At 42.5% G+C, this 21613-nt stretch overlaps 1 protein-coding gene across 1 annotated transcript in view; it reads right to left on the bottom strand.

The window, feature by feature from the left end:
• The window catches only part of LOC142996696 (uncharacterized), a 62935-nt gene that overhangs the window by 40648 nt on the left and 674 nt on the right, over nt 1-21613 (bottom strand). Inside the window, exons 3-10 of the mRNA XM_076147711.1 lie at nt 17961-18284; nt 15744-16073; nt 12497-12640; nt 11965-12288; nt 11559-11888; nt 5581-5907; nt 4396-4725; nt 2053-2196 (exon numbers count right to left, since the gene is read on the bottom strand). Of these exons, the coding sequence (XP_076003826.1) occupies nt 2053-2196; nt 4396-4725; nt 5581-5907; nt 11559-11888; nt 11965-12288; nt 12497-12640; nt 15744-16073; nt 17961-18284 (2253 nt within the window). The remainder of the gene's footprint in view (nt 1-2052; nt 2197-4395; nt 4726-5580; nt 5908-11558; nt 11889-11964; nt 12289-12496; nt 12641-15743; nt 16074-17960; nt 18285-21613) is intronic.

Raw genomic sequence — 21613 nt, 5'->3', positions numbered from 1 at the left:
GGCAGTGACCAAACAGTTTTACTTCTCACTTTACTTCAACTCAACTGCTATTTCCTCTTCTTTTTATAGCTGCTCCCCTTAGCGTTTGCAATAGCTGTTCATCTATCTCCATCTCTTCCTGTCCTCTGTATCTTCCTCTGTTGCGCCATCTACCTGCATGTCCTGCCTCACAGCATCCATAAACCCTAAACTAACCCTAAACTCCTAAACCGTCCTCTTTTCCTCTTGCCTGGCAGCTCCATCCTCAGCATCCTTCTCCCAACATGCCCAGCATCTCTCCTCCCCACATGTCCAACATGTATTCCATTTTCCATACCTCCAACTCCCCAGGCTCTCCTCAACCAGATCCCTGCTTGCACTATAGATCACAATGTCATCTGCAAACATTGTAGTCCACGGAGACGCCTGACTGATCTCGTCTGCCAACCTGTGCATCACCATTTCCATCCTGAACCCATCCGTCACTTTGACCGCACACCTCACCACTGTCACACTGCCTGCACCATTCTCACACACTTCTCTGCTACTCCCGACTTCCTAAAACAACAACACACCTCCTCTCTCAGCATCCTGTCATACTGTATGCTTTCTCTAAATCCACACAGACGCGATGCATCTCCTGCTGCTGACACTCTCTATGCTTCACCATCAACATTCTGCATTTGTTGTTGTTAGATAGATAGATAGATAGATAGATAGATAGATAGATAGATAGATAGATAGATAGATAGATAGATAGATAGATAGATAGATAGATAGATAGATAGATAGACAAACACATGCATTACAGAGGGGGTGCAGGGCAGCCATTATACGCCCATGGAGCAGTTGGGGGTTCGGTGACTTCCTTATCTTGCTTACACATAATGCCATATTTTATGTTAAAAAGAATAATGTTTAATCAGTTAAAAACTCCAAAGCATAACATGTCTATATGCATTTAGCATATGCAAAGAGCAAAAATACAAATAATTGAGCAAAGTTTCCCTCTAAAATGCACAGTTAGCTCTAATGTGTGAGGGCCTGGTGATCTCACTGTTGTTTGGGCTTCTGGACTGTAGAATACAGCCCAGTCTGAACTGCTGGAGGAGGAGCCGAGGCTGAAGCAGGAGACGGGTTTCCCTCCGCTGACATGCTGACAGAGGCTTCATCAGCACAGCCTGGCTCCTTATGGAAAGAGATGGTGGAGTACAGGAGCTGATCTGAGGGGCCTGAGGGCAGGTTGGCGGTGGCATAAATGGAAGGAGGTGCATTTCCAGAGTCTTCCTGCAGGCGGCGCTCCCCTACCACCTCATAGTCATGAGCAACATTATTGTCCTGGTGAGCAGAAAGGAAGAAGTGTTACAAGCGCATGCTTGCACATGCTGTACATGCAAACACGCACGCTCACACACACACACACACACACACACACACACACACACACACACACACACACACACACACACACACACACACACACACACACACACACACACACACACACCTCTGTGTTGTGTCCAGCATGTGCTGCCTGTACCGATGATGGGTGAGTTCCTATAGCAAAACAAAAGAAAGAACAAACATCTCAAAGTCTACCTTCCTGCTTGTCTGTCTGCCTGTCTATCCGCCTGCTATGATTTTCTGTTTGCCAGTTTAATCATGTAAGTAAGAGCTTCCTCAATCTAACCACCCCAAATTTTCATTAAAACTCATGTTTGTACTTTTATGCCAGGTCATTAGTAAGTATTTCCCCAAGTAATGATGCAACACGTTTTGCTGTAATTGTTGTGTGCATTGCCATAGCATGAATGCAAAGCTTCACCCCTCACCTGAGGTCTTGCTGATTTTCCGTAGATATATTATAAGCAGCGTGATCAATATCAGCAAAAAGGTGAGGCTCAATGACACGGCAACATAGATATCTGCAACAACAACAACAACACAGACAACAACGACAACAACAACAACAACAACAACAACAACAACAACAACAACAACAACAACAGCAGTAAAGGATGCATGTGTAAGAGAAAGACATTTAGGGGATGAAGTGTTTTATGAACAGATTACCTCTGTTTGACTGATGGACTGTAGGAGTCACAGGTGCTGTAGGCAGATGTGATCCTTGCATTTGTTTACTTTCAGTCCCACCCAGTGACTTTGTTGCTGCAGACGAGTCAGAAATCAACACTGTTGGCGATGTTGGTGTCAGAGCTGCAGTGATGAAGACAAATGGACAAAAAAGCCATGGGAGTCACACTTAATGGCACGATGAAAATGAGACCTTCCCTCCCCCAACACACACACACACACCTTTAGATGGATTCACAGATGTCACTTTTTGACCATTTCTAGTCTGTGTCCTGCAGGTTTTCTCTGTAATCTTACTACTCTCACTACTCACAAGTACTTTCATAGTTTCTTTCATTTCACTGTAAAACCCGGAAGTCCCGCCCTTTGGTCCAACGACAGAGCCAAAGGGAACGGGCGAAGGCCAGTAGAATGTTTCCATTTCTGGCAACTTGAAATTATTGTTATTGTTTTGTAGTTGAAAATGATCTCGTTTATCTGACTCCATTAGATTGAATATTAGTTTGCTAGTGATAATTCAGTCTCTAATCGGTTGATTCTGTAAATAGATGCGCTCATTTTCTGTTACGAATAAGAAGTTTTAGTTTCGGATCATTGTATTAGTGCGGGATTTTCGGGACGAATTTAGTCTCTGAATAACTTGATGTTATGTTACTCATTCGAAACCGAGGATACTTACATTCCGGTAGAGCTTGGTTGCGAGATGCCGAATAGGGAGACCTAATCGTAAACATGTCGACGACTTCTTCCTCATTACATTGAATACAAACGTGTTTAGTGAGCAATATTCGTCATATTCTCGACTTACTCAGCGGTTAAACTAGGCGTGTTCGAATAAGCCATATGGGTTACTTAATTCAGCGGTTCTAATTCTCATTACCTTGAAAACATGAATTAACATATTCTCATCGACTCAGAGGCCGTTCATGCGCGCTTGACGAGTTATGTTTTTGATATCACCTCAGAGGTTTAGTTCACATTATCTAAACATGTGCGCTCATAATCTTGCCAATCCGTTGGCGTGGTACGCGTAAGATTCTTCAAGCCTAGTTTATCAGTATCCGTCCTCGGTATCGGTAGCCTTTATTCGCCCACAAGGGTAAGAGCAATTCCAAAGCTCTCTACCAGTTGAAATAACGCGGCCACGCAAGTATCTCTGAAATGCCGAAATCATAACACAAACTGTAATCCGAGATAAATCAAAGTTGAACAATCATCAATTTATTTAACATTTAAACGTTTTGAAAGTGTCCGAATTAAACAAATATCACTAGTCATTAACAGTTGAATTCCCAGCACAAAAGTATACCAGAATCTAAATATACCTTTTGTCTATGTTAAGAAGCAATGAGCAGTTAACGCAGCATTACTACCCTGGACATCCTTTAACGGACGAACCCAGAACTGTCTGACACAAGGCTGTACGTGGAAACGCACCGCACATGCGGGTCTCCGGCTAACGAACCAACATAGAATTATTTGCTTCCCTGCCTTAAATACAGATTGAGCAGGAGGTCATAAAATTACTATTGTTTCGAACAGCGATGTGTGTTGCTGGGTGTGAACAGATGTGTTCTGTCCTGAGTGCTCCTGTCTGCAATATGTTACAACAATACAAACTACACAATACAATCTGCATTGCTATAGTAACCAATGGATCTAAAGGAAAGACCTCAGTCAGGTCATCATCAATTGATATCGTGTGTGTGTGTGTGTGTGTGTGTGTATGTGTGTGTGTGTGTGTGTGTGTGTGTGTGTGTGTGTGTGTGTGTGTGTGACAGACAGAGCCCTTGATGGGCGAAGTGTTAACAGTCTTTGTCTTGAAGTTCAGGTAGTTATCCTCCACTTCTAGTCATATGCATGTTTCTTGGGCCTTCTCTGGTGAGCGCCCATCCGTCTATTGAGTGTTGTGTATTTGGCTCAGACGATTTGGAGCCAGTATCTTGAGTGTGAATGTAATCTTATGTTGACCATATAATTCTTATATTTACAATAAACAGATGTATATTTTATATCTTACATCACCCTCAGACTTGATCACTATCGCTTTCATTCTGTCTCCATTCTACGCTAATTATTCAGGCATGACATGAGGCTGTAACATACAGTCTGACCAAACAGGCAAACAAAAAGGTCAAAATGTTAACTTGCTACAACGACCCAAATGTGTTATTCCACGCACGCACGCACGCACGCACGCACGCACGCACGCACGCACGCACGCACGCACGCACGCACGCACGCACGCACGCACGCACGCACGCACGCACGCACGCACGCACGCACGCACACACACACGCACACATCCTCATCAATACTCACTCATAATACGCACGTCCACCTGTGTTAAATACGCAATGGAATCGTCTTCAGTCCTTTGCATAGCACACCAGTATTTTCCAGCGTCATCCTTGGTCAGGTCAGTTATATTCACGGTGTAGACTTGATGCTCTTTGTCGTCTGACAGAGCAAACCTGTTTGTTTCTGTGATACTTCCAGGACGAGCTGATATCAGACTGATGCATGCCAAGTTTTCATCTTCTTTGCAGAAAGATCGGTCATTGTGTTCTTCATTCTGTGGATATTTGCATTGGATGGTCAGGGAGCTTCCCAGATATCCATCTCTGCTCACGTGTGTGTCGAACCCCTCGCCTGCAGGACAGATGAAACAACAGCATGAAACTGAGTTTGGAACTAAAATACATCTCTTAAAGTACAATTGTCGTTTAACACCCTAAGGTTCAGGTAATCGTGGTCGTCAGGCCAATTCAGGACGTCCACACTGCAGAGATATTTAGTTTCCTCATCTTCATCAGTCAGGTCTGTAATGGTCACTGTTAAGGAGTTGCTTGTTGGATCACAGAGAATCTCCCTCTGTGTTCCCATGTGTGTTCTTTCATAGGCTTCATTTCAAATGCAGAACTTTCAGACAAGGATGATTTAACAGAAAATTATTTTTCTCCTTTCTTCATCAACTGTAACAGGTCTTCCCTTGACTGAACTCACACCAGCTGTCCAAAAAGTGCAAGGAAAGACTGTTATGTTACTCCATCAATGTCCTCTGCATTTTGTTCTATAAAATACAGACAGACAGACAGACAGACAGACAGACAGACAGACAGACAGACGGACAGACACAAACATACACACACACACACATACACACACACACACACACACACACACCTTTAGATGGATTCACAGATGTCACTTTTTGACCATTTCTAGTCTGTGTTCTGCAGGTTTTCTCTGTAAGCTTTCTACTCTCACTCACAAGTACTTTCACCCTTTCTATCATTTCACCCTCAGACTGGATCACTATCGCTTTCATTCTGTCCCCCATCCTACTAAGTAATTATTCAGGCATGACATGAGGCTGTAACATACAGTCTGACCAAACAGGCTAAACAAAAAGGTCAAATGTTAACTTGCTACAACGACCCAAATGTGTTATTCTACACACAGACACAGACACACACACAGACACACACACACATCAATACTCACTCATAATACGCACGTCCACCTGTGTTAAATACGCAATGGAATCGTCTTCAGTCCTTTGCATAGCACACCAGTATTTTCCAGCGTCGTCCTTGGTCAGGTCAGTTATATTCACGGTGTAGACTTGATGTTCTTTGTCGTCTGACAGAGCAAACCTGTTTGTTTTTGTGATACTTCCAGGACGAGCTGATATCAGACTGTAGCATGCCAAGTTTTCATCTTTGCAGAAAGACCGGACATTGTGTTCTTCATTCTGTGGATATTTGCATTGGATGGTCAGGGAGCTTCCCAGATATCCATCTCTGCTCACGTGTGTGTCAAAACCCTCGCCTGCAGGACAGATGAAACAACAGCATGAAACTGAGTTTGGAACTAAAATACATCTCTTAAAGTACAACTTGCTTACCGTTTGACACCGTAAGGTTCAGGTAATAATGGTCGTCAGGCCAAATCGGGATGTCCACACTGCAGCGATATTTAGTTTTCTCATCTTCATCAGTCAGATCTCTAATGGTCACCTTTAAGGAGTTTCTTGTTGGATCAGAATACAAAGAGAATCTCCCGCTGTGTTCCCATGTGCGTTCTTTCATAGGCTTTATTTCAAATTTAGAACTTTCAGTCCAGTACGATTTGACAGAAAAGTATTGTTCTTTTGTCTTTACATCTTCTTTGTAAGCACAGTTGATGGTAACAGGTCTTCCTCTGTATCCTGTGACAGAACTCACACCAGCTGTCCAAAAAGTGCAAGAAAAGACTGTTATGGTACTTCATTATTGTCCTCCGCATTTTGTTCTATAAACATGCACACACACACACACGCCCGCACAGGGACACACACACACACACACACACACACATACACTTGCTTTACTTACTTGGAAGAATCCATCCTGTCATCAAGCAGGTAACAGCTGTTAGTAATCTTCTCATTCTCTTGATCAGGTTTCAGGTTGTTTCTTCCAGTGAACCTGTTCAAGTTGTCTACAGATGAACTCCTAACCTATTAAATATAAAGATAAACTGTACCAAACTGTGATATTGAGCGTAGTGAAGAGTAAACTCACTTTCACTTTCTTCCTGCTTGTCTCCTCCCTTCTTATGCAAATGTATGTGACAGCGTCTCTCTTCTAACAGAAATGTCGCACGTTTTCTACAAAGGAGGATGTGAAACATGAAAAAAGATAGTGAGAGAGAGAGAGAGAGAGAGAGAGAGAGAGGAAAGAGAGAGAGAGAGAGAAGGAGAGAGAGACATAGAGAGAGAGAGAGAGAGAGAGAGAGAGAGAGAGAGAGAGAGATATCTCAGAGGGTGAGTGTGACTAATATTGAGAATAATTGTACTGCTTCTGTGGTCTCATAGTCTCTTTGATAGTAGCGATAGTAACAGTTTGACTTCTCACTTTACTTGAACTCAAGCTGTTATAAACTACAACTTGTTGAAGTCAAAGTCAAATCTCAAGTGTTTAGTAAATGAAATGTTCAATCCCAGTGATGTGTGCAGATGATGTTCATAAGAAGCATGTTTCACATTCACCTTTTTAAAATCAACATCTAGTAGTTTCTCAACACTGCAACTCTCAGGTCAGCAAACAACATAAAATCTATATTCAGTCCATTTTTATCCTTCTCAAGAAAATGTTCCTGCAGCATCTCACATCATAAACCTTTGTTTGTTTGATGGCAACGATGTGCGAAAAGTGGAGCTGTGTGACTTCATTTCACCGTTTCCTTCCGACTTCCCCCCTGTGTGTGTGTGTGTGTGTGTGTGTTTGTGTGTGTGTGTGTGTCTGTCTGTCTGTGTGTGTGTGAGTACTTTTGGTGCATGTGGTTTTTAGTTATGGTTCTGCTTTTTAATGAAAATGTTTTCACACATGCTGTACACTAACACACACAGAAATTAGAAGAAATAGACAAAAGCAATATCACCGCAGCTGCATGTGTACTGACAAAAACTAGTGGCTGGCTTCCAGTTATGTCCAGAATAGAATGAAAATCCTCCCGCTCACTTTCAAAGCTCTTAATAGTCAGACTCCATCTTACCTTAAAGAGCTCATAGTACCACATTACCCCACTAGAACGCTGTGCTCCCAGAATGCAGGCTTACTTGTGGTTCCTAGTATCTCCAAAAGTAGAAACCATCTTCTTTCCCCCTCTTTCTGTATAAAAAATCATCTCCAAAATGTCCTATAACTGTATGCACACTGTCATGTAAAAACAAGAAACTGAGGAAGAGCCTTCAGTTATCAGGATCCTCTCTTGTGGAAACATCTCCCAGATTCCATCTGGGGGCCAGACACCCCTCCTAACGTTTAAGACAGTACAGAACAGTGGTCAAATCACTTTCATGGCCCGGTGAGGAAGATGCGATGACGTCATGGTGTGTGTCTTGTCTGGATGGAGTTGCATCGGCCACGTCATGATGCTTCTCTGTGTGCAGAGTGATGGCACAGGGATCAGATTTGTTATTTCATATCTGGTTTCATTTGGTGGCTCAGGCTAACACAGGGAGTTATTCATGATTTGTATTGTCACAATTGTATTTTCATTATTGTAAATTTCACAGTTTGTATATTTTACTGAGGGTATAAACTTTGATATTTAAATAGAATCTTAACTGAAATTGTCTATGTATTGTTACTGAAGGCCTGTTTCATTCTATAAACACACACACACACACACACACACACACACACACACACACACACACACACACACACACACACACACACACTTGCTTTACTTACTTGGAACAATCCATCCTGTCATCAAGCAGGTAACAGCTGTTAGTAATATTCTCATTCTCTTGATCAGGTTTCAGGTTGTTTCTGCCAGTGAACCTGTTCAAGTTGTCTACAGATGAACTCCTAATTCACTGAATATTAAGATAAACTGTACCAAACACTGATATTGAGTTTAGTGAAAAGTGAACTCTACTACTTCTACTAATCTTCCTGCTTGTCTCCTCCCTCCTCATGCAAACGTGTGTGACAGCGTCTCTCTTCTAACAGAAATGTTGAATGTTATTAGAAGGAGGATGTGAAACATTTAATGGAAGAGAGAGAGAACGATAGAGAGAACCGAGAGAGAGAGAGAGAGGGAGAGAGAGATGGAGTGATAGAGAAAAAGAGAGAGGGAGAGAGAGAGAGAGATGGAGAGATGGATAAGAAGGTGTGCGTGTGATTGCTAATCTCCCATCAAACCTCCTCCCTTCCTGAGCAAATGTTTCTTCTCTTTTCTCACAGAATGTTGCACATTTTAGAAGGAGGATGTGAAAGAGAGAGAGAGAGAGAGAGAGGGAGAGAGAGAGAGAGAGAGAGAGAGAGAGAGAGAGAGAGAGAGAGAGAGAGAGAGAGAGAGAGAGAGAGATGGAGAGAGAGAGAGAGACAGAGAGCGATACAGATGGATCATGATTTTACTGCTGCTGTGGTTGTGGTCTCATGGTCTCATTGCGGGCAGTGACCAAACAGTTTTACTTCTCACTTTACTTCAACTCAACTGCTATTTCCTCTTCTTTTTATAGCTGCTCCCCTTAGCGTTTGCAATAGCTGATCATCCATCTCCATCTCTTCCTGTCCTCTGCATCTTCCTCTGTTGCGCCATCTACTTGCATGTCCTGCCTCACAGCATCCATAAACCCTAAACTAACCCTAAACTCCTAAACCGTCCTCTTTTCCTCTTGCCTGGCAGCTCCATCCTCAGCATCCTTCTCCCAACATGCCCAGCATCTCTCCTCCCCACATGTCCAACATGTATTCCATTTTCCATACCTCCACCTCCCCAGGCTCTCCTCAACCAGCTCCCTGCTCTCACTATAGATCACAATGTCATCTGCAAACATTGTAGTCCACGGAGACGCCTGACTGATCTCGTCTGCCAACCTGTGCATCACCATTTCCATCCTGAACCCATCCGTCACTTTGACCGCACACCTCACCACTGTCACACTGCCTGCACCATTCTCACACACTTCTCTGCTACTCCCGACTTCCTAAAACAACAACACACCTCCTCTCTCAGCATCCTGTCATACTGTATGCTTTCTCTAAATCCACACAGACGCGATGCATCTCCTGCTGCTGACACTCTCTATGCTTCACCATCAACATTCTGCATTTGTTGTTGTTAGATAGATAGATAGATAGATAGATAGATAGATAGATAGATAGATAGATAGATAGATAGATAGATAGACAAACACATGCATTACAGAGGGGGTGCAGGGCAGCCATTATACGCCCATGGAGCAGTTGGGGGTTCGGTGACTTCCTTATCTTGCTTACACATAATGCCATATTTTATGTTAAAAAGAATAATGTTTAATCAGTTAAAAACTCCAAAGCATAACATGTCCATATGCATTTAGCATATGCAAAGAGCAAAAATACAAATAATTGAGCAAAGTTTCCCTTTAAAATGCACAGTTAGCTCTAACGTGTGAGGGCCTGGTGATCTCACTGTTGTTTGGGCTTCTGGACTGTAGAATACAGCCCAGTCTGAACTGCTGGAGGAGGAGCCGAGGCTGAAGCAGGAGACGGGTTTCCCTCCGCTGACATGCTGACAGAGGCTTCATCAGCACAGCCTGGCTCCTTATGGAAAGAGATGGTGGAGTACAGGAGCTGATCTGAGGGGCCTGAGGGCAGGCTGGCGGTGGCATAAATGGAAGGAGGTGCATTTCCAGAGTCTTCCTGCAGACGACGCTCCCCTACCACCTCATAGTCATGAGCAACATTATTGTCCTGGTGAGCAGAAGGGAAGAAGTGTTACAAGCGCATGCTTGCACATGCTGTACATGCAAACACGCGTGCTCACACACACACACACACACACACACACACACACACACACACACACACACACACACACACACACACACACACACACACACACACACCTCTGTGATGTATCCAGCATTTGCTGCCTGTACCGATGATGGGTGAGTTCCTATGGCAAAACAAAAGAAAGAACAAACATCTCTATCGTCTATCTGCCTGCTTGTCTGTCTGCCTGCTATGATTTTCTGTTTGCGAGTTGATTCATGTAAGTAAGAGCTTCCTCAATCTAACCACCTGAAATTTTCATTAAAACTCATGTTTGTACTTTTATGCCAGGTCATTAGTAAGTATTTCCCCAAGTAATGATGCAACACGTTTTGCTGTAATTGTTGTGTGCATTGCCATAGCATGAATGCAAAGCTTCGCCCCTCACCTGAGGTCTTGCTGATTTTCCGTAGATATATTATAAGCAGCGCGATGAATATCAGGAAAAATGTCAGGCTCAATGACACGGCAACATAGATATCTGCAACAACAACAACAACAACAACAACAACAACAGTAAAGGATGCATGTGTAAGAGAAAGACATTGAGGGGATGAAGTGTTTTATGAAGAGATTACCTCTGTTTGACTGATGGACTGTAGGAGTCACAGGTGCTGTAGGCAGAAGTGATTCTAGCGTTTGTTTACTTTCATTCTCACCCAGTGACTTTGTTGCTGCAGACGAGTCAGAAATCAACACTGTTGGCGATGTTGGTGTCAGAGCTACAGGTCATCAGTATGAGTGATGAAGACAAATGCACAAAATAGCCACACGAGTCACATTTAATGGCACGATGCAAATGACACCCCCTCTCCCGACACACACACACACCTTTAGATGGATTCACAGATGTCACTTTTTGTACCATTTCTAGTCTGTGTTCTGCAGGTTTTCTCTGTAAGCTTTCTACTCTTACTCACAAGTACTTTCATAGTTTCTTTCATTTCTCCCTCAGACTGGATCACTATCGCTTTCATTCTGTCTCCATTCTACACTAATTATTCAGGCATGACATGAGGCTGTAACATACAGTCCGACCAAACAGGCAAAACAAAAAGGTCAAAATGTTTACTTGCTACAACGACCCAAATGTGTGATTCTACACACACACACACACACAGACACACACACACAAACACACACACACACACCCTCATCAATACTCACTCATAATACGCACGTCCACCTGTGTTAAATACGCAATGGAATCGTCTTCAGTCCTTTGCATAGCACACCAGTATTTTCCAGCGTCGTCCTTGGTCAGGTCAGTTATATTCACGGTGTAGACTTGATGTTCTTTGTCGTCTGACAGAGCAAACCTGATTTTTTTTGTGATACTTCCAGGACGAGCTGATATCAGACTGATGCATGCCAAGTTTTCATCTTCTTTGCAGAAAGATTGGACATTGTGTTCTTCATTCTGTGGATATTTGCATTGGATGGTCAGGGAGCTTCCCAGATATCCATCTCTGCTCACGTGTGTGTCGAAACCCTCGCCTGCAGGACAGATGAAACAACAGCATGAAACTGAGTTAGGAAGTAAAATACATCTCTGAATGTACAACTGTCTTACCGTTTAACACCGTGAGGTTCAGGTAATCGTGGTCCTCAAACCCATTGGGGACGTCCACACTGCAGCGATATTTAGTTTCCTTATCTTCATCAGTCAGATCTCTAATGGTCACCTTTAAGGAGTTGCTTGTTGGATCAGAATACACAGAGAATCTCCTGCTGTGTTCCCATGTGCGTTCTTTCATAGGCTTTATTTCAAATGCAGAACTTCCAGTCCAGTACGATTTGACAGAAAAGTATTGATCTTTTGTCTTTACATCTTCTTTGTAAGCACAGTTGATGGTAACAGGTCTTCCTCTGTATCCTGTGACAGAACTCACACCAGCTGTCCAAAAAGTGCAAGAAAAGACTGTTATGTTACTTCATCATTGTCCTCTGCATTTTGTTCTATAAACACACACACACGCCCGCACACGGACACGCACACACACGCACGCACGCACGCACACTCACACTCACACACACACACACACACACACACACGCATACACACAAAGACATGTAGGGGAGGAAGTGTTTTATGAAGAGATTACCTCTGTTTGACTGATGGACTGTAGGAGTCACAGGTGCTGTAGGCAGATGTGATCCTTGCGTTTGTTTACTTTCAGTCCCACCCAGTGACTTTGTTGCTGCAGACGAGTCAGAAATAAACACTGTTGGCGATGTTGGTGTCAGAGCTGCAGGTCGTCAGTATGAGTGATGAAGACAAATGGACAAAAAAGCAATGGGAGTCACACTTAATGGCACGATGAAAATGACACCTTCCCTCCCCCAACACACACACACACACCTTTAGATGGATTCACAGATGTCACTTTTTGACCATTTCTAGTCTGTGTCCTGCAGGTTTTCTCTGTAATCTTACTACTCTCACTACTCACAAGTACTTTCATAGTTTCTTTCATTTCACTGTAAAACCCGGAAGTCCCGCCCTTTGGTCCAACGACAGAGCCAAAGGGAACGGGCGAAGGCCAGTAGAATGTTTCCATTTCTGGCAACTTGAAATTATTGTTATTGTTTTGTAGTTGAAAATGATCTCGTTTATCTGACTCCATTAGAATGAATATTAGTTTGCTAGTGATAATTCAGTCTCTAATCGGTTGATTCTGTAAATAGATTCGCTAATTTTCTGTTACGAATAAGAAGTTTTAGTTTCGGATCATTGTATTAGTGCGGGAATTCGGGACGAATTTAGTCTCTGAATAACTTGATGTTATGTTACTCATTCGAAACCGAGGATACTTACATTCCGGTAGAGCTTGGTTGCGAGATGCCGAATAGGGAGACCTAATCGTAAACATGTCGACGACTTCTTCCTCATTACATTGAATACAAACGTGTTTAGTGAGCAATATTCGTCATATTCTCGACTTACTCAGCGGTTAAACTAAGCGTGTTCGAATAAGCCATATGGGTTACTTAATTCAGCGGTTCTAATTCTCATTACCTTGAAAACATGAATTAACATATTCTCATCGACTCAGAGGCCGTTCATGCGCGCTTGACGAGTTATGTTTTTGATATCACCCCAGAGGTTTAGTTCACATTATCTAAACATGTGCGCTCATAATCTTGCCAATCCGTTGGCGTGGTACGCGTAAGATTCTTCAAGCCTAGTTTATCAGTATCCGTCCTCGGTATCGGTAGCCTTTATTCGCCCACAAGGGTAAGAGCAATTCCAAAGCTCTCTACCAGTTGAAATAACGCGGCCACGCCAGTATCTCTGAAATGCCGAAATCATAACACAAACTGTAATCCGAGATAAATCAAAGTTGAACAATCATCAATTTATTTAACATTTAAACGTTTTGAAAGTGTCCGAATTAAACAAATATCACTAGTCATTAACAGTTGAATTCCCAGCACAAAAGTATACCAGAATCCAAATATACCTTTTGTCTATGTTAAGAAGCAATGAGCAGTTAACGCAGCATTACTACCCTGGACATCCTTTAACGGACGAACCCAGAACTGTCTGACACAAGGCTGTACGTGGAAACGCACCGCACATGCGGGTCTCCGGCTAACGAACCAACATAGAATTATTTGCTTCCCTGCCTTAAAAACAGATTGAGCAGGAGGTCATAAAATTACTATTGTTTCGAACAGCGATGTGTGTTGCTGGGTGTGAACAGATGTGTTCTGTCCTGAGTGCTCCTGTCTGCAATATGTTACAACAATACAAACTACACAATACAATCTGCATTGCTATAGTAACCAATGGATCTAAAGGAAAGACCTCAGACAGGTCATCATCAATTGATATCGTGTGTGTGTGTGTGTGTGTGTGTGTATGTATGTGTGTGTGTGTGTGTGTGTGTGTGTGTGTGTGTGTGTGTGTGTGTGTGTGTGTGTGACAGACAGAGCCCTTGATGGGCGGAGTGTTAACAGTCTTTGTCTTGAAGTTCAGGTAGTTATCCTCCACTTCTAGTCATATGCATGTTTCTTGGGCCTTCTCTGGTGAGCGCCCATCCGTCTATTGAGTGTTGTGTATTTGGCTCAGACGATTTGGAGCCAGTATCTTGAGTGTGAATGTAATCTTATGTTGACCATATAATTCTTATATTTACAATAAACAGATGTATATTTTATATCTTACATCACCCTCAGACTTGATCACTATCACTTTCATTCTGTCTCCATTCTACGCTAATTATTCAGGCATGACATGAGGCTGTAACATACAGTCTGACCAAACAGGCTAAACAAAAAGGTCAAAATGTTAACTTGCTACAACGACCCAAATGTGTTATTCCACGCACGCACGCACGCACGCACGCACGCACGCACGCACGCACGCACGCACGCACGCACGCACGCACGCACGCACGCACGCACGCACGCACGCACGCACGCACGCACGCACGCACGCACGCACGCACACATCCTCATCAATACTCACTCATAATACGCACGTCCACCTGTGTTAAATACGCAATGGAATCGTCTTCAGTCCTTTGCATAGCACACCAGTACTCTCCATCTGTGTTCCCATGTGTGTTCTTTCATAGGCTTAATTTCAAATGCAGAACTTTCAGACAAGGATGATTTAACAGAAAATTATTTTTCTCCTTTCTTCATCAACTGTAACAGGTCTTCCCTTGACTGAACTCACACCAGCTGTCCAAAAAGTACAAGGAAAGACTGTTATGTTACTCCATCAATGTCCTCTGCATTTTGTTCTATAAAATACAGACAGACAGACAGACAGACAGACAGACAGACAGACAGACAGACAGACGGACAGACACAAACATACACACACACACACACATACACACACACACACACACACACACACACACACACACACACACACACACACACCTTTAGATGGATTCACAGATGTCACTTTTTGACCATTTCTAGTCTGTGTTCTGCAGGTTTTCTCTGTAAGCTTTCTACTCTCACTCACAAGTACTTTCACCCTTTCTATCATTTCACCCTCAGACTGGATCACTATCGCTTTCATTCTGTCCCCCATCCTACTAAGTAATTATTCATGCATGACATGAGGCTGTAACATACAGTCTGACCAAACAGGCTAAACAAAAAGGTCAAATGTTAACTTGCTACAACGACCCAAATGTGTTATTCTACACACAGACACAGACACACACACAGACACACACACAGACACACACACACACACACACATACACACACACACACACACAAACACACACACAAACACACACACACACACACACACACACACACACACACACACACACACACAAACACACACACACACACACACACATCCTCATCAATACTCACTCATAATACGCACGTCCACCTGTGTTAAATACGCAATGGAATCGTCTTCAGTCCTTTGCATAGCACACCAGTATTTTCCAGCGTCATCCTTGGTCAGGTCAGTTATATTCACGGTGTAGACTTGATGCTCTTTGTCGTCTGACAGAGCAAACCTGTTTGTTTCTGTGATACTTCCAGGACGAGCTGATATCAGACTGATGCATGCCAAGTTTTCATCTTCTTTGCAGAAAGATCGGTCATTGTGTTCTTCATTCTGTGGATATTTGCATTGGATGGTCAGGGAGCTTCCCAGATATCCATCTCTGCTCACGTGTGTGTCAAAACCCTCGCCTGCAGGACAGATGAAACAACAGCATGAAACTGAGTTTGGAACTAAAATACATCTCTGAATGTACAACTGTCTTACCGTTTAACACCCTGAGGGTCAGGTAATCGTGGTCGTCAGGCCAATTTGGGACTTCCACACTGCAGCGATATTTAGTTTCCTCATCTTCATCAGTCAGATCTTTAATGGTCACCTTTAAGGAGTTGCTTGTTGGATCAGAATACACAGAGAATCTCCCTCTGTGTTCCCATGTGCGTTCTTTCATAGGCTTTATTTCAAATTTAGAACTTCCAGTCCAGTACGATTTGACAGAAAAGTATTGTTCTTTTGTCTTTACATCTTCTTTGTAAGCACAGTTGATGGTAACAGGTCTTCCTCTGTATCCTGTGACAGAACTCACACCAGCTGTCCAAAAAGTGCAAGAAAAGACTGTTATGTTACTTCATCATTGTCCTCTGCATTTTGTTCTATAAACATGCACACACACACACACGCCCGCACAAGGACACACACACACACACACACACACACACAGACACACACACACACACACACACATACACACACACACACACACACACACACACACACACACACACACACACACACACACACACACTTGCTTTACTTACTTGGAAGAATCCATCCTGTCATCAAGCAGGTAACAGCTGTTAGTAATCTTCTCATTCTCTTGATCAGGTTTCAGGTTGTTTCTTCCAGTGAACCTGTTCAAGTTGTCTACAGATGAACTCCTAACCTATTAAATATTAAGATAAACTGTACCAAACTGTGATATTGAGCGTAGTGAAGAGTAAACTCACTTCTACTTTCTTCCTGCTTGTCTCCTCCCTTCTTATGCAAATGTATGTGACAGCGTCTCTCTTCTAACAGAAATGTTGCACGTTTTCTACAAAGGAGGATGTGAAACATGAAAAAAGATAGAGAGAGAGAGAGAGAGAGAGAGAGAGAGAGAGAGGAAAGAGAGAGAGAGAGAGAAGGAGAGAGAGAGAGAGAGAGAGAGAGAGAGATCTCAGAGGGTGAGTGTGACTAATATTGAGAATAATTGTACTGCTGTTGTGACCTCATAGTCTCTTTGATAGTAGCCATAGTAACAGTTTGACTTCTCACTTTACTTGAACTCAAGCTGTTATAAACTACAACTTGTTGAAGTCAAAGTCAAATCTCGAGTGTTTAGTAAATGAAATGTTCAATCCCAGTGATGTGTGCAGATGATGTTCATAAGAAGCATGTTTCACATTCACCTTTTTAAAATCAACATCTAATAGTTTCTCAACACGGCAACTCTCAGGGCAGCAAACAACATAAAATCTATATTCAGTCCATTTTTATCCTTCTCAAGAAAATGTTCCTGAAGCATCTCACATCATAAACATTTGTTTGTTTGATGGCAACAATGTGCAAAAAGTGAAGCTGTGTGACTTCATTTCACCGTTTCTTTCGGACTTCCCCTCTGTGGTTGTTTGTTATGGTTCTGCTTTTTAATGGAAATGTTTTCACACATGCTGTACACTAACACACACAGTAAAGGGCAGCCATTATACGCCCATGGAGCAGTTGGGGGTTCGGTGACTTCCTTATCTTGCTTACACATAATGCATTTATATTTATGCTCTTTGCATATGCTAAATGCATATGCAAAGAGCAAAAATACAAATAATTGAGCAAAGTTTCCCTCTAAAATGCACAGTTAGCTCTAACGTGTGAGGGCCTGGTGATCTCACTGTTGTTTGGGCTTCTGGACTGACTAAGCTTCCCAGATATCCATCTCTGCTCACGTGTGTGTCGAAACCCTCGCCTGCAGGACAGATGAAACAACAGCATGAAACTGAGTTTGGAACTAAAATACATCTCTGAATGTACAACTGTCTTACCGTTTAACACCCTGAGGTTCAGGTAATAATGGTCGTCAGGCCAATTTGGGACGTCCACACTGCAGCGATATTTAGTTTCCTCATCTTCATCAGTCAGATCTCTAATGGTCACTTTTAAGGAGTTTCTTGTTGGATCAGAATACACAGAGAATCTCCCTCTGTGTTCCCATGTGCTTGCTTTCATAGGCTTCATTTCAAATGCAGAACTTTCAGACGAGGATGGATCTACACAAAAGTATTTTCCTTTTGTCTTTACATCTTCTCTGTGAGCACAGTTGATGGTAACAGGTCTTCCTCTGTATCCTGTGACTGAACTCACACCAGCTGTCCAAAAAGTGCAAGAAAAGACTGTTATGGTACTTCATTATTGTCTTCTGCATGTGTGTGTGTGCGCACACACACACACACACACACACACACACATACACACACACTCATACACACACGCGAGCGCACACACACACACACACACACACACACACACACACACACACACACACACACACATACACTTGCTTTACTTACTTGGAAGAATCCATCCTGTCATCAAGCAGGTAACAACATCTTCTCATTCTCTTGATCAGGTTTCAGGTTGTTTCTTCCAGTGAACCTGTTCAAGTTGTCTACAGATTAAATCCTAATTCACTGAATATTAAGATAAACTGTACCAAACAGTGATATTGAGTTTAGTGAAAAGTGAACTCTACTACTTCTACTAATCTTCCTGTTTGTCTCCTCCCTCCTTATGCAAATGTGTGTGACAGCGTCTCTCTTCTAACACAAATGTTGAATGTTATTAGAAGGAGGTTGTCAAACATTTAATGGAAGAGAGAGAGAACGATAGAGAGAACCGAGAGAGAGAGAGAGGGAGAGAGAGATGGACTGATAGAGAGAAAGAGAGAGGGAGAGAGAGAGAGATGGAGGGATGGATAAGAAGGTGTGCGTGTGATTGCTAATCTCCCATCAAACCTCCTCCCTTCCTGAGCAAATGTTTCTTCTCTTTTCTCACAGAATGTTGCACGTTTTAGAAGGAGGATGTGAAAGAGAGAGAGAGGGAGAGAGAGAGGGAGAGAGGGAGAGAGAGAGAGATACAATTGGATCAGAGGGTGTGAGCAAAGATGAGAATGATTTTACTACTGCTGTGGTTGTGGTCTCATGGTCTAATTGCGGGCAGTGACCAAACAGTTTTACTTCTCACTTTACTTCAACTCAACTGCTATTTCCTCTTCTTTTTATAGCTGCTCCCCTTAGCGTTTGCAATAGCTGATCATCTATCTCCATCTCTTCCTGTCCTCTGCATCTTCCTCTGTTGCGCCATCTACTTGCATGTACTGCCTCACAGCATCCATAAACCCTAAACTAACCCTAAACTCCTAAACCGTTCTCTTTTCCTCTTCCCTGGCAGCTCCATCCTCAGCATCCTTCTCCCAACATGCCCAGCATCTCTCCTCCCCACATGTCCAACATGTATTCCATTTTCCATACCTCCACCTCCCCAGGCTCTCCTCAACCAGATCCCTGCTTGCACTATAGATCACAATGTCATCTGCAAACATTGTAGTCCACGGAGACGCCTGACTGATCTCGTCTGCCAACCTGTGCGTCACCATTTCCATCCTGAACCCATCTGTCAATTTGACCGCACACCTCACCACTGTCACACTGATGTGGTGCTCCTTCTCGTTCTATAAACACACACACACACACACACACACACACACACACACACACACACACACACACACACACACACACACACACACACACACACACACACACACACACACACACACACTTTACTTACTTGGAAGAGTCCATCCTGTCATCAAGCAGGTAACAGCTGTTAGTAATCTTCTCATTCTCTTGATCAGGTTTCAGGTTGTTTCTTCCAGTCAACCTGTTCAAGTTGTCTACAAATGAAATCCTAATTTATTAAATATTAAGATAAACTGTACCAAACTGTGATATTGAGCGTAGTGAACAGTAAACTCACTTCTACTTCCTTATGCAAATGTGTGTGACAGCATCTCTCTTCTAACAGAAATGTTGCATATTTTCTACAAAGGAGGATGTGAAACATTTAATGGAAAAGAGAAAGAAAGACAGAGAGAGAGAGAGAGAGAGAGAGAGAGAGAGAGAGAGAGAGAGAGAGAGAGAGAGAGAGATCTCAGAGGGTGAGTGTGACTAATATTGAGAATAATTGTACTGCTTCTGTGGTCTCATAGTCTCTTTGATAGTAGCCATAGTAACAGTTTGACTTCTCACTTTACTTGAACTCAAGCTGTTATAAACTACAACTTGTTGAAGTCAAAGTCAAATCACAAGTGTTTAGTAAATGAAATGTTCAATCCCAGTGATGTGTGCAGATAATGTTTACAAGAACATTGTTTCACATTCACCTTTTTAAAATCAACATCTAATAGTTTCTCAACACTGCAACTCTCAGGGCAGCAAACAACATAAAATCTATATTCAGTCCATTTTTATCCTGCTCAAGAAAATGTTCCTGCAGCATCTCACATCATAAAGGTTTGGTTTTCAGTTTCATGGCAACGATGTGTGAAAAGTGGAGCTGTGTGACTTCATTTCACTGTTTCCCTCTGACTTCCCCCCTGTGTGTGTGTGTGTGTGTGAGAGAGTGAGTGAGTGAGTGTTTGAGTATATATTTTGGGTGCATTTGTGTGTTTGTTATGGTTCTGCTTTTTAATGGAGATGTTATCGCACATACTGTACAGTACACTATCACAAACAGTAAATAGAAGAAATAAACAAAAGCAATATCATAATTTCAAACGAGAGCAGCAGCAACAAACAGGAGCCTCACATTCAATATTAGAACAAACTCTAAATTTAGACTTTATTGCGGCAATGTAAAACATCCTTTGACATTTACAGTGAAATATTGGCAGCTTTGTTACCCAGAATTGAACTGTAAAAAATACTATGTAAACAGGAAAGCTATGATGACACACAATTAGAATCATATATATTTTCATTGTACATTGACCTCCATTCTATTCTCTTGAGGCCAAATTCAGTCAGAGAATCTCAGAATCCATGGTGTGATTAGTTTAGAGCCTGCTTCCTGGTTACTGGGTGTTTGCACCGATGTATAGTTATAGAGGGAGAAGATAACAGATCACAGTCTCACGCAACTCTGATGACAAGTCTGATGACAAGGAACATGAAATATGAAATAACGTGAAAAATGAACAATTGCAGAAATGTCAAGTCTGTTGCCTCGAGTCCTGCTGGCTGATTTCTACCATTGTAGTGAGAAAATAACAGTGTTGTGTCAGTGTATCCAAAATGTATGTACTCATATAATTAATGGAGAACTGTTAGAGTTCGATGTCACCTAACCAATGCATGCTCAGCATATTGACTTTGCTTTGGTCTTCATAAGGGAGATGATCCCTTGGTAAGTGTATTCCGTAAGGAATTTAGGATGCATCTTTGATCAGGATTTGTCAACTCCCACATAATACACATTTCAAGGACTGCATTCTTTCACTTACCCAACATCACAAAAATCAGCCACATTCTGTTACAGAATGTTGCAGAAAAATGTCTCCATGCATTTGTTCCCTCTAGGCTGGACTATTGTTATTCAGTATTATCAGGCTGCCCTTATAGGTCTCTAAATTCTCTAA

The sequence above is a fragment of the Genypterus blacodes genome, unplaced genomic scaffold (assembly GCF_046128005.1).
Source record: "Genypterus blacodes isolate CSIRO-AG114 ecotype Tasmania unplaced genomic scaffold, CSIRO-AGI_Gbla_v1 ptg000039l_1, whole genome shotgun sequence".
Taxonomy (NCBI): Eukaryota; Metazoa; Chordata; class Actinopteri; order Ophidiiformes; family Ophidiidae; genus Genypterus; species Genypterus blacodes.
This window is presented reverse-complemented; position numbering and strand designations above follow the sequence as displayed.